Source organism: Octopus sinensis, linkage group LG3, assembly GCF_006345805.1.
Source record: "Octopus sinensis linkage group LG3, ASM634580v1, whole genome shotgun sequence".
NCBI classification, from domain to species: domain Eukaryota; kingdom Metazoa; phylum Mollusca; class Cephalopoda; order Octopoda; family Octopodidae; genus Octopus; species Octopus sinensis.
The window spans coordinates 96,214,894-96,229,178 of record NC_042999.1 but is presented as its reverse complement, the minus strand read 5'-3'; the positions used below and the strand labels follow the sequence as shown (position 1 = coordinate 96,229,178).

General features: G+C 31.7%; 1 protein-coding gene across 19 annotated transcripts in view; it reads right to left on the bottom strand.

Annotated features, from left to right (window-relative positions):
- LOC115209155 overlaps window positions 1-14,285 on the bottom strand; it is a 1,103,332-nt gene that overhangs the window by 54,483 nt on the left and 1,034,564 nt on the right. For 14 of the 19 annotated variants that reach the window (XM_036501160.1, XM_036501159.1, XM_036501162.1 and 11 more), the window contains one exon: window positions 7,945-7,956. The exons of the other annotated variants lie outside the window; for them this stretch is intronic. In XM_036501160.1, coding sequence (XP_036357053.1) covers window positions 7,945-7,956 — 12 coding nt within the window. The remainder of the gene's footprint in view (window positions 1-7,944; window positions 7,957-14,285) is intronic. 19 annotated transcript variants of the gene reach the window in all.

Here is a 14,285-nt window from a genome sequence, read left to right as displayed (position 1 = left end):
TTCTAGAATATATCAGTTTATTGTTTTAGGTTAAACTAGTTACAGGAATGTTTTGATAATGAACTGATATTTAAAAAAAGTTCCTGATCCATCTTATTTATATATAAAAATTATTACTTTTTGTTTTCCTATCAAAACAACAATAATGTTTAAGTAGAAAAATAATGCAAAGATTGAAGATTCCTTTATTCATTTACTTGTTTCAGTCATTTGACTGCAGCCATGCTGGAGCACTGCCTTTAGTCAAACAAATTGTCCCCAGAACTTATTCTTTGTAAGCCTAGAACTTATTCTATCAGCCTCTTCTGCTGAACTGCTGATTTACGGGGACATAAACACACTAACATCGGTTGTCTAGCGATAGTGGGGGACAAACACAGATGCATACACAAATATATACATACATATATGATGGGCTTCTTCCAGTTTCCATCTACAAAATCCACACACAAGGCTTTGGTCAGCCCAAAGCTATAGTAGAAGACACTAACCCAAGGTGCCACACAGTAGAACTGAACAGGAAACCATGTGGTTGGTAAGCAAAGCTTCTTACTATACAGTCATGCTAAGATTGCTTTCATTTGAAATTTGTGTGTGTATGTGTGTAATTGAAAATACTATAACAAAACATAAATATAGATATTGAAAAATTCTGTATTGCTTTTTCTAGGATTTATGTAAATATTGATACAAACTGTTTATTGTTACAAAAGTATACCTTGATCAGAAAAAACTTTGCACACTGTTATAAATATATTATTACACTCAGATAGCTATTACAGTTTGCAAAACACAATAATTTGTTCTTCACTACTTTATCAGTCATATAACAAAGTATAAACATGCCATGCTATCATACAATTTATGTTGATACATTCTATGAATATCATAAGCATTTCCTTATGTCCCTCCAATAGAATTGTTTCGTCTTTTAAACTGTTGTGGTTCAAATTGGCTGCCATAAGAGCTATTTTGTATGAATCTAGAGTTGAAAAGTTGAAGCTATAGTCTTTAAGTAAGCAATATTGTTGAAGTGGTTGTGTTCAATATTTCAGTTGAAATGTTTTAGATCTTAGTAGCTGAACTGGCTGGAAACATCCATTACTAAACTAAATTTCTGTGATTGACTACACTTTATTCACTGAAATACATGCTTATTTATTACCATTACACCCATCCTATTATATAGCTTTCCTACCATCATGTAAGTCTGAAAAATACTATATGTGAGCAGAAGAAGATTATATTTATTTTGTGTGTGGTGCAATAGAAAGAAGAGAACTAAAGAGTTTGATATATCTTTACATTGATTGGTATTCTACTTTGTTAAAGTGTATATTGGTTGATATATAATATTGAAGCACGTATTGACATTTTATTGTATTGGTTTGTTTAATGTTGTAACATACACATGGGTAGGAATTTATTTGCCAATATAAATAGCAGTCAACAAATACATTTATATATTTACATATATAGACAAAATATGTTGCTATATTGCAGAGTATTATTATATAATTAATCAGAAGTCTATGAGTAAATGAAAGATTACTATGGTGATGAGTTTAGTAAAAGTAATTTAATATTTAAAATGAGAGAAAATACTTTATAACAATTTAACATTTGTAATACAGCTAAGTATTTATTTAAAAAATACTTTTGATATATATTTCTTTTCTGAAGCATAAGTAGCTGAACTAAATAGATATAAATGTTCATACTTTTATCAAACTACAAACAAAACAGCATTTTTCAGGAATAAAGATTTCTGTTCAATGCTTTAGGATTGAGTTTGCATTGACTGATGTCAATCTGGCCTCACTCATTTCAAGATTTATGGCACAGATAAAAGCAACTGATTAGCAATAATAAACTTTTTGACTTGTTACAAATCATGTAAACAATAACATTTAGATCAACTGACATAGCATTTGAAATGAGAATCTCTATAAGGAAGAGGGAAAATCTGAATTGCTTTAAAAGAGCAAATGATTTTAGTGAAACTAGCAACTACTGTCACCAACATCATCATAAATAGAAGGCAGAATACAATAAAGATCAATAATAATACATTAAAAAAATAGATAAAAAAATGAACCTGTCAAAAAATACAAGTATTAGTGGAAAGCTTTATAATTTTCACACAACTGAAAATTGACAAAAAATGTATTTTCATGTTCATAATACAAAACACACACACAGGCACACATACCAATAATAATAATAATAATAATAATGATAATGATGATGATGATGATAATGATTTGCAAATAAAGAGTTGAAAATGTTTATCTAACAAATATTTCACAAATAATGTAGTACAGTAAAGACAGAAAAGAAGAAATATTTAAGTAGAAAGGTGAAGGATCTAAAATAATAATACAGACTGGTTGTTAAATACATAAAAATGTTAGTAATTAAGTATTAAAAAAATGTCTTTGAAGTATTAAGTTTTATAATCTTATGTTATATAGTTCACTATCACACAGACAAAACTTCAGTATGATTTAATGCTTGTATGATTCAATTACTCTAAATGTATTTTTATACATATTCTGTATGAACATGAATCTTGACAGGTAGATTTTTAAGAACTTTACATTGCATTTGAAAAATACTTATAAAAAATAAAATGATATAAAATACAGAATTGAACTGAAAAGAACAATCAAAATATATTCTTAACTATTCAATTAGTAATATAGTTTTGTGAATAGTTATTCATAAAGTCACAAAAATTTATACAATTAGAAATACAATATATTTTAGCACTTTGTGTGATAAACCAAAATCTTTTTACATCATTGAACTATGGGTCTTGGTCAATGAAAATATATCCTAAATTCTCTTGAGTAAATATTACTGGAAGTGTATGTGTGTGTATACATGTGTGTGTGCATGCATACTTAACCACAAGAAAGAGTAGAGAAAAGACATTTCATACAATCATCCAAATAGATATGATAATATTTGAAATCAATGAAAGTTTGAGTACAGGTTTCACTAGACTGTTAAATGTATTTAATATTATCAAACACCAGCTTATCTCTGATGAAAAATTAATACCTACCATAAAAATAACAATTGCATTCTATATGACAAATGCTAAAGTTATTTGTTATTCTAGTTACATTGAGCCATACTTTAACCGAATCCTCAAAAATGTCAAGGATCTCATGATTCAGTCATGGTAGACCAGCTAATACCATTAACTGTCCTGTGCAAGGTCATAAGCAGAATACTTATGAAAATAAGCAACTACAAATAATCTAAGAGCCTGATTCATAGTGCAACTCTATTTACTTTGTATGAACAGAAAATTCCATTCCATCACATAGTTACAGATACAAAATACATTTCTTTGATATCATACATGAGTAGCTTAAGTGCTTTAACTATGCATGTTTGCATGTAGATATATACTCACCAAAGGCTACATGTACATCAATGAATACACATATACACAAAAATAATGCATATATATTTGACAAACAAAAACAACAAATATAACTAATAAAAGAAAATAATTGAAGGACATGCTAGAATATGATAAAATTTAATGAACTTCGATTTGTGTATTGAGAACTTTCTAACATATTTCTGAAATACTTTTCGAGATTTTATAGAAAGCATAAAATATTCAATAGTAAAAACAAAATTCTCTCACATTTGGAATAGAGTTCAATTTCAACCATTTGCCATTTAGAAAGAATTGCATTAATTCAATGTTGTATTTATTATAGTTAAGGTTTCATGTGATATATAAAAACATACACACAACCTGCCTCCACCCTCAAAAATTAAATGCCTTACACTGAAATATCTTCAAAGAGAAATAGAGAAATATATTTGTTCCATTGTATGACAACTTGTAATCTTTGTTTATATATATATTATTTATAGAGAACTTAGGGTTAGAGTTGAAAATAAATGACTAGAATGTATCAGCCTAGCCATCTAATGTATAATTAAGAGGCTTTGCTCCAATAGCTCCATTACTAAATTATGTATATAACAACATAATAAATTTACCAATTTCTGTTGAAAATTAGATGTTATTTAATTTGTATTATTAAGAGATCAAACTAGAGAGCACTCAAAGATATAATAGATGGACTAAAATAAAATCTGCAGTTATTCTTCAGATGGATTAGAAATCCCATGTGAATACAAATTTTGAGTATCCAGCTCTAACAAAACAATACTAAAACAAACATATAGCACATAATATAACTAAATGGTTATGGAATATTATGAAATGTCATGAGTCCAGTGTTAAATGGTAAGTCATAGCAGAATTTTAACTTTAAACTGTTTAATCATCAAACCTTCTATATTTTACTTAGTTCAGTACTATGAGAGAAATCCATTGTTTCACCTTAATCTTTGTTATTAAACATTTAGTGGGTACAATTACAGCAGCTAAATAGCTTTTATAATTAGCTCTGCAACAGACTTTCTCATTAGAGAAAATATTTATCGTCCCAGCAATTCATATTCAGCATACTTACAAACAAATTTATTATGAAAATTCCAATACTTTCTAAATAACTTTCATTATTAAAATTTCGGTAGCAATTTTCATCCTCTTTTCCTATAACTGATCAAGGACTCTTCCATGTATGTGAGTGTGGGGTTACATGTGTGTAAGTAGGCATGTGTATGACATTCTATATAAATGGTTAGATAACAAATTGATGAGAAAATTCTAAGTGCTTACGTCCTTTATTTAAGAGCTTATACACATAAAACTGTATTTTAGTTATGTGTTGTATCTTTAGAGAGAGCTGCTTCTTTACTAGGTTACTGTTATTGCCAAAAAAGACAGACAATCCATATACATAGTAAGCCTTATAAAGTATTTGTCAAACAAGAAATACAGCTGTTCTACAAACAAGAATAGGTGTACTGAAACATCAAAAGGTTTAGAGAAGTCATCAACAGAAAGAGACTAAGCAAGAACCTGAAAACGATCAACTATCATCATGGCAATGTATGATCTCACACATCTTGGGCAACAAATAAAACAACTGGAAAATTGAGTTGGTTAATGATACCCCATCCACTGCTTTGCTTCGATCAGTACCCTCTGATACCTATCTTTTCATCCAATGAAAGACAATCTTTGGCAACAATGATTTGAAGATACAGATGAAATGTAAGTGACTGTGAAGAAGTAGGTACAACAGTGCATTAAAGAATTTTTTAACAGGATTCAAGAGTTAGATTAAAGGATGGCACAAATGGATTACTCATGATATGGACTATGATAAGTAATAAGTTTGCATAAAGTAAGAATTACTCTACCAACATGTGCAATTTCAACAACCTGAATCAGCTAATAAAAACGTTATGCCCACTTTGGAATTTTTTTGAGACAATGCTGGTATTTGGTCTTTGATTGTTAGCAGCTATTTTGTCATAAGTGGGAGATGAGCTTGCCTCACAGATTTAAGAAAAAGGACTATTTAAATCAGAAGCTCAAATGAAACGATGATGAGTAGCTATTCTTCCTCTATGAAATAAATTTCTGCTTTATTTATGAATGGTTCTAAATTAAGATTTTCCACCACTTTTTAAATAATGTCTCACAGATTACTGAAGAGTTGTAGAAAAAATCTGATAAATAGATTGTTTAGCATGGCTGTTTGTTATCATCAATTCATAATGGACTGAATCATAAAAATTGTACTAGTAATAATTGTTTGAATTCTATATATTTAATCTTAGCTTGGATTTTAAAAAATTGTAATTGTTTCTATTGCAGTTGTGATGGTACTCAATTATCTAACTATTATTATCAATGGGAATAGAGATGAAATTCTGAAATAATCTCTGTCAAAAGACTAAGTTGGAAAAAATGTAATCTCAAAAAAGTGACAAAATAAAGTTAGTTAAGGTCAATTTAGTTGAAATCATTCCTGAACATAAAGTAAAACTAGCTACTGACAAATCTTTACATGTAAACTTTTCTTTTAGCTTCAGACTTCATCTGTGAAAAATAGATACAATATCATAGTGAAATGAAGATGATAAAAATTTAAGTTAGTTCATTAAATTTAGATCAATTTCAGCATTGAGATTTTGAGGTAATTTAGAAGTGACCATTTGGACTAATGTCATTAAGTTGTAAGGCATTTTCCTTTTTTGTAAATGAATAATTAACCTCTTAGATTGACAGGTGAAACAGAATAAAATTCATGTGTTAATAAAGTGTTTTCAAAATGAAAATAGTTATATACCACTATTATCACCCAATATTAGTTGAATGATATTCTTCTCCAAAACTTAACCTACTACATACAGGTATTATTTAAACATAGCCTAACTAGTTCATTCCAGACACTGAATCCATAAACAGAAACAGTGAGAGAATCTTTCAATGGAAACATAGTAGTCAATTTTCTTTCAACAATTAAATGCCTTAATCACTACATTTATAAGCAAAATTCCCGTATTATACACCCTCTCTAGTCATGAACAACAGATAATTAAAACACTCAAAGGTTAATCCTTACATTCATTACTCATGATGACTCTACACATCTCATAAACTACATCAATCAGTTACTAAACCCTCTGCAAAGCTAATTCAAAAGAACATTCAGCTGATTGGCAAAGGTTCAATCACTAGCAAGCTTAAACTACTATCTCAAAGACAGGTAATTTCTTTTGTTTGATCCTTCTATTGATATTACAATAGTTTCTGAACTAGCTATTTCAATAGTCTCTCCAATTAGGCCCACTTGTTCCATACATAAACTTCCTCATTATTACTACTCTGTCTCTGCTCCAAGACCCACACTAAAGATTTGAGATACTCTGGAATTCTATCCTCCACCAGACACTAGCCTACAGGTGTTGAGGCTGCTGAACATCTAGTGTATCTATCTCTTCAGTCTGCCTTTCCTCCTCTGATCAGCTTATTATTTCGATAATGTTCATTCAGATGAATTTCTTTATCCATACTTCAATAACTTTAGAAAAATAGGAAACTGATTATAAACTTCTTTTCACTTAAATATGAGTAGAGCATGATTGAGGTGTGACTTCTACATCTTGAAAGGTTACATCAACTTTTGATTTATTTTGAAGTGGAAATGGCAGTTGCACTCTTTATAAATGTGTTTAGAGCTGCCATTTATAAAAAAAATAATAATAAAGCTGTTAACAGTTAAAAATCTAGTTATAAAATAAAGGCTGAAATTTGTAGCAAAATCATTTTAAAATCAATTCATAAAGATAAGAACTAATCAATGTATTATGCAATATGTATGATAATAAAACAATACAAACTGTAAGTTCATTCTAGAGATTGCAAAAATAAAAAGAGAACCAATGCCAGAGAACAAAATAACTTTTCAACAAAATAAACAAACAAAATATACAAAAATGAGAATAGAAAACATATTAAAACAAAACAATGAATATTATGCAAGTATGTTAATTTTGTACATGATTGTTTTAAGATAAAAGCATTTCTGTGTTTACATTTGATGGCTCATTAGCACAAAATAAAAACAATTAAATACACCAAATGTTAATTATATGAATTTAATTTTTGAAAAAAAAAAAAAAAAAAAGCAATAGCAAAATTAACAGATGTATACATGTATTTGCATGCAAAATGAAATCAAAATTACATGAAATAATATGCAATGATATGTATGTATATGTTTAATGATTCTTCATGTCTAATTATACTTCTATTGGATAAAACATATTCATGCATTCTACAAAATGTAGTTTTTAATTTGCCTTAATTATTTTTCCATAGGTTACTTCACTCTAAAGTTCATGAGTATAAGATAATAGAAGGGGGGCATGCTACTTTACATATACATACATACATACATATGTATGTAGACAGATGTATGCATGCATATATTGCAGTAGTATATACATGTTTATGTGAACAAGGGAGTAAAAAAGAATTATACATACTCCAGGTGCATGCTAAAAAAAATAGAATCGGTTGTGAATAATTTAGAGTGAATATTATGTAACTGATGAAATATTAATAATAAAACAATTATATACACACATATAAATATACCAATCCAAGTAGCCATTAAAATATACTGGTATGATAAAAATCAGAGCTTTGTTAGATTGTATGATGGTAAGATTTTAATACATAAAAAATAACTTATTTAGCACCTAACAGTGCTTATATATTTATATTACAAGTGTTTGCTTAAATTTGAATATTAACATGGTATACATGGCAATGTCTTAAACAAACAAAACATTTACAGATACATGTAAAAGATGTATACTGTGGGAAATTTAAAAGTTTCACCAAAATCTTCAAAGTTAAATAAAAAAAAAGCGAACAAGAGGATAACTGGAATTATTTTCTTAAACTAAAGTAAGGAAAAATCATTGTTTTGTTTTGGGGATGACAGAAAATTTAAAAGATTATTTAATAGGAAATTTTAAAGAAATTAATAAGTTTTCTGTATATTTTATTATCAAGATAATTCCTTTGTGAAATATGATCTCAGAAAAAGGAAAATAAAAGAATATTACATGCAAAATCTGCATCGTATTTCCAAATAAGATTTATAAACCAAGTTAAAGGCAAATATTTACAAACACTTTATATATCTATATGAACTCACTCATATGAATATTTGCCCCATCATTCCATGTGTATGCATTTGTGCTTCCACATTAGTTATTGTAAAAAAATGGTGAGGCCGAATACCAAATATAAAAGAGTTAAGATCAAATATGAGAGTTCTATATGCAAGTTTCAGATTGGCAGTGATTCCTATGAGAATTAGTGTATCCATTCAGATTCCGTTATCAACTCTTATCTTCTAACTGTACTCCTTGTAACAATCACAAAGGAATTTGAAAATCAATAAATTTGAAAAAACATCACATGGCGATGATTGATCTGGTACTTATTGTAGAATTTTTTAGGTACTACAGATAAACATTTTAAGACTTTGAAGATAAAGCTTAAAGTATCAATCTCTAGGTAGAATATAAGAATCTGGGAAAGAGTCCTGCTTAATACATAATTTGTAGCTAGTTAAATAGTTGATATTAAAATTTCAAGTGGTTATATGAATAGTATATTGATTAGAGAATGAATCATTAATATTCAAGGAATTTCTTCTATATGACAAAATAGGCTATTTCTCTTTGTTCCAAATAAAAATTTGGAAAACATGTGTGTGAAGTATTGTACTGTATGACGGTGATGCAGAAGAGATTAAAATTTTTACTAGAATTAGATATGGGATATTACTTTACAAATGGTCAAATAATTTAGTTACAAAACATTCCATTTTGGTTTGGACATATAGTGTGAATAGTTGATACATGCTGGGTAAACATGAAACATGAATTCGGCCAGATCTGTGAATGACAAATCTGACAATGTTAATGTGCATCTATTTGCAAGTGCATGTGCATACATGCACAATTTAGGGGAAGATTATTGTTCTCCCCACCATACTCATGAACTACTTTATCCTTTATTCTGACATTGTAGTCCTAATTTTATATTTATTTCCATAAAGTTGTGTTTTGTTAATGACATCTGCCATTACACAGATGTTCAGAGGAGGCTTTACAGATGTGGGATAATGTACTGAAACGGTCTGCATGAATAAGTTGCAGTGTTTAATTAAGTCATAAATAACTATCACACAGAAAATAGAGAGTGAAACATTATTAGGTTTTATTTACCATTTAGTATGAATTCTATGAGCAATAGAACAAAAGACAATTACTGAGCAAATATGAATATCGTGTGTTATTCAATGAAGACAAGATGAGCTACAGTTGTAAACCCAATATTGCCAAAAGACTAATATGAAATATTCAGCAAAGATAAAAGAACAAAGTTGCCTAAAAGCAAGAGTTAATAAAAGGAAGTCTTCTGAAAGAAAAAAGTTATTGGCACTTTCTTAGAAGAAAAGTAATATAATTTACTGTATGACAAACACAGTTGATGAAGCCTCAAATATATTCATTTAACTTGTAAGCAACCTTGTAAAAGCTCACTTATTTGACTGACAAGTTGCTCTGATACTGTCAAATGAAACACAACACTTCATTGCAAAAATTATTTTCTACAGAAACTGGGATGAAAAGTGTACAAAAGTATATTGATCTACCATACACAATATTGTAGAGTAATGGCCTGCAATCTCAGAGAAAACATATTTTCTTTGAAAATGGAATATGTATTACCCTGCCACTATATTCCAAAATTAGTACCAAAATTTTTAAGCATCTGATCTTGTGACAGATTCAGATGACTTGTAGGTTAGCTTCAAGTCTTTCCCTACTGGACTGAACTATGGTCAAAAGTGTTTCCACAATGACCACTGAGTCTTAATTTCAAATAGCATATCCAATTTTTCTAGCTTTGACAGGGAGTAGTTTCCAGGAAAGTAGCTTCCAGGAAAGTCAAAGTTAGAGACCTCCAAATTTTTGCTCCTGTTCAGGCAAGTATATGACATACATACAATAACTTTTCAAAGTTCTTAACATATCCTTATATGGTCATTAGTTATTCAGAATAACTGAACTGAAACATATTATAACATGCAGAACTGGAATATAAACTGAAAGCAGCTTAGCTACCCTATACCATCACCATCATTTAATTTCTACTCTCTATACTGGCATGGGTTAGATGGTTTGACTGGAGCTGATGAGCCAGAGTGCTGCACAAGGTTCCACTCTGATTTGGCATGGTTTCTACAGCTTGATACCCTTCCTAATGCTAACCACTCCAGGAGGGTAATGGGTACTTTTATGTGCCACTGGCATGGGTACCATTTACATGACACTAGCAACAACTACCACTATGATTCATGGATGCTGTGTGAATGGCACCAGCAATGACCACTATTATGATGCACAGGTGCTGTTTAAATGGCACCGGCAGTGACCACAACAATGATTCACAGGTGTCATGTACATGGCACTGGCAATGACTATGATTACGATGCACAGGTGCCATTTAAATGGCACTGGCAATGACCACGACTCCGATTCATGGGTAGTATTTACATGGCACTGGCAATGACCCTGACTCATGGGTGCCATTTACATGGCACTGCTAGCAACCATGATTCCTAGGTGCCATTTACATGACACCATCAATAACCACAACTACAGAGTATGGATGCCATTTGCATAGATGATTCACAGGTGCCATTTGCATGGTACCATCAATGACCATGATTATGATGCATGAGTGTCATTTACATGGCACCGGCAGCGACCATGACTATGATGCACAGATGCCATTCACATGATATTGGCATGGTCACAACTATGATTTCTCTTGGCCTGATGAGTATTCTCACACACATCATATTGCCAAAGGTCTTTGTCACTTGTCATCACCTTCATAAGGCCCAATGTTTGAAGAGCATGCTTCATCAACTCATCCCATGTCTTCCTGGGTCTACCTCTTCCACAGGTTCCCTTCACAGAGATCAGCACTTCTTTACACAAATGTCTTCATCCATACACATCACATGACCATACCAACGCAGTTGTCTCTCTTGCACACCACATCTGATACCTCTTATGCCCAACTTTTCTCTTAAGATGCTTACATTCTGTTGTACATGCACACTGTCATTGTACATCCAGTGAAGCATGCTAGCTTCATTTCTTACAAGCTTACACGTTTCCTCAGCGGTCACAGCGCGTGTTTCACTGCTGTGTAGCAAAGCTGTTTGCACACAGGCATCATACAGTCTGCCTTTCATTCTGAGGGAAACATCCTTTGTAACCAACAGAAGTAGAAGCTCTCTGAACTTTGCCCAGCCTATTCTTATAGCTACACACTCAGAGCATCCACTCCACTACTGACTTGGTCACTTAGATAATGGAAGCCATTAACTACCTCTAGCTTTTCCCACTAGCATTTGATGGAGTCTATTTTCTGTACATTTGTAGTGTTTATTGTACCTGTGCACCTTCCACACATAAAAACTATTTTCCCATAAAACCTTCCTCTGATATTGCTCTACCTCTTATGTGTCCAAAGCTTACACTGGGTACATCTTATAGAGTTTCTGCCTAGGCCTTTTCTACAGATTGAGCAAAGCTGTCTAACAAGAGGGGATTTGTGATTTGTCCACTTTCCTACTTACTAAGACTTAGGTTTTTGTTAGATTTACTCTAAAGCCTGCTGATTCTAGACCTTGCTTCCACACCTGAAATTTCTTCTCTAGTTTTGGAAGTGATTTGGTTATGAGAAAAAGGTCATCAGCATAGAGGAGATATCATGGGCAGCCTATCTTAAATTCCTTTGTTATTGCCTGGAGGACTATGATAAACAGGAGGGGCTCAGGACTGATCCTTGGTGAACCCCAACTTGTACCCTGAATTCATTGCTATACTTGTTGCCAATCCTCAACTTACTGATGGCATCTCTGTACATGACTTGTACAGCTCTCACTAACCACTTGTCTATCCTTAGTTTCCACATTGACCACCAGATAAGGGATCATGGGACTCTGTCAAAGGCATTCTCCATGTCAACAAGAGCCAAGTACAAAGGCTTATCTTTGGCTAGGTACTTCTGCAGCTGGCTTACTAGAAATATAGCATCAGTGGTGCTTCTCCCTGGCACAAAACCAAACTGCATCTCATCTAGGCTAATTCTTGTCCTAATTAGTTGGGCTATGGCTCTCTCTGTAACTTTCATCACCTGATCTAACAATTTGATACATCTGTAAATATATCTGTCTAAGGTATCACCTTTATAGTAGTTGACTATGATGCTGCTATACCAGTTATTGGGTATGATCTCTCATGTACAGCCTGTATACCCATATAAAATATATTAATATATATTAAATGACTCTACTGATTTCCACCAACCACATTGTGTGTGTGTGTATACCTTTGTAACAATTCATGACAATACTGCTATACTAGTTACAAGGTATGACTACTGTACAAATTGATATATTGCAAATATCATGTAAAGAAACTTAGAAGAGCTACGTGAGTCTGTGTTCAACAGAAAATATATGAATTATTGAATGCAGGGTGGCTATGAAGACAGCTTTGAAAATCAGATAAATACAATAATAAGACGGAAAAAAAGTGGTCAGTAATTCTCTACAGAGCATCAAACCTGTACCTTACAAATTCCAGCTCAGCACTCAGTACCATTAAGCTAAGAGACCCCTTATAACAAATACTGTCTTTTTACAATGCTAAATAATAGTTTTTTGGAATGTGAGAACATTTTGTACACAAACAAAGCTGAAATTTAAATTCTAAGGCACTTACAGGATTTTTACCTTAAAATCTACCCAAAGTTGATACTCTTATTATCCTGAACATACCTTCTTTGTATTATCTTTCTTTTCCCTCTGACTTCTTCTATTCCCCTTCTTCCTCTATCTCCATTTACCTATTTTTCCCTTTCACCCTCTCTTTCATCATAGTATATTGTTTTCCATTTGTTCAGTGTTAACATAATGCCATTAAGTGTTCCTCAGAAGAACCCTTGTAGATTTACATCGAAATGCCCTATGGACACCAATTACTGAAGATGCAAATCACCACAATGGCATAGGGAATAAATGACATGAGATGCCTGTTGAGTTTTTCTAATATGTGAGAACTAAGAAATTTCTGGTTTGGTGCTCAGGTGAATATTTACCCCGCAAAGGTGGGTTGGACTCTAAGCCATGGTGAAGGAAATTAAGTTAAGAGATGGAGAACTCTAAAAGAAAAGTCTGAGCTATGTTGTTCATTGAATTTCTGGCAAACATTTGCACCAGCATTTTACTATCAATATTTCTGAAATGTAAGGTGGTAAGCTGGCAGAAATGTTAGCACGCCGGGTGAAATGTTTAGCGGTATTTAGTCTGTCTTTATGTTTTGAGTTCAAATTCTGCCGAGGTCAACTTTGCCTTTCGTTCTTTTGGGATTGATAAATTAAGTACCAGTTGCGTATTGGGGTTGATCTAATTGACTGCACCCTCCTCCCCAAAAATTTCAGAATATTTCTGAAATGTGTGGGTGGTCCTACAAAAGACTTCACCACCAAAGACAAGTCATTTGTGTGGGTAGTCTATGAACTGGCTGTTGGACTGTCATACATCAAAATTGACAGGAGAATCCACTGTACCACACATATATGTAAGAGAGAGTAAAAAGCATTTGTGTGCGCATGTGTGTATAAATTGCCATAGCATAAAACCGACAGGGAAAGTAATTTTGTAACCAATCTTTTAAAACTTTTTGAATATTTTCTTTATTTTAAGGTAATAAATATTTTT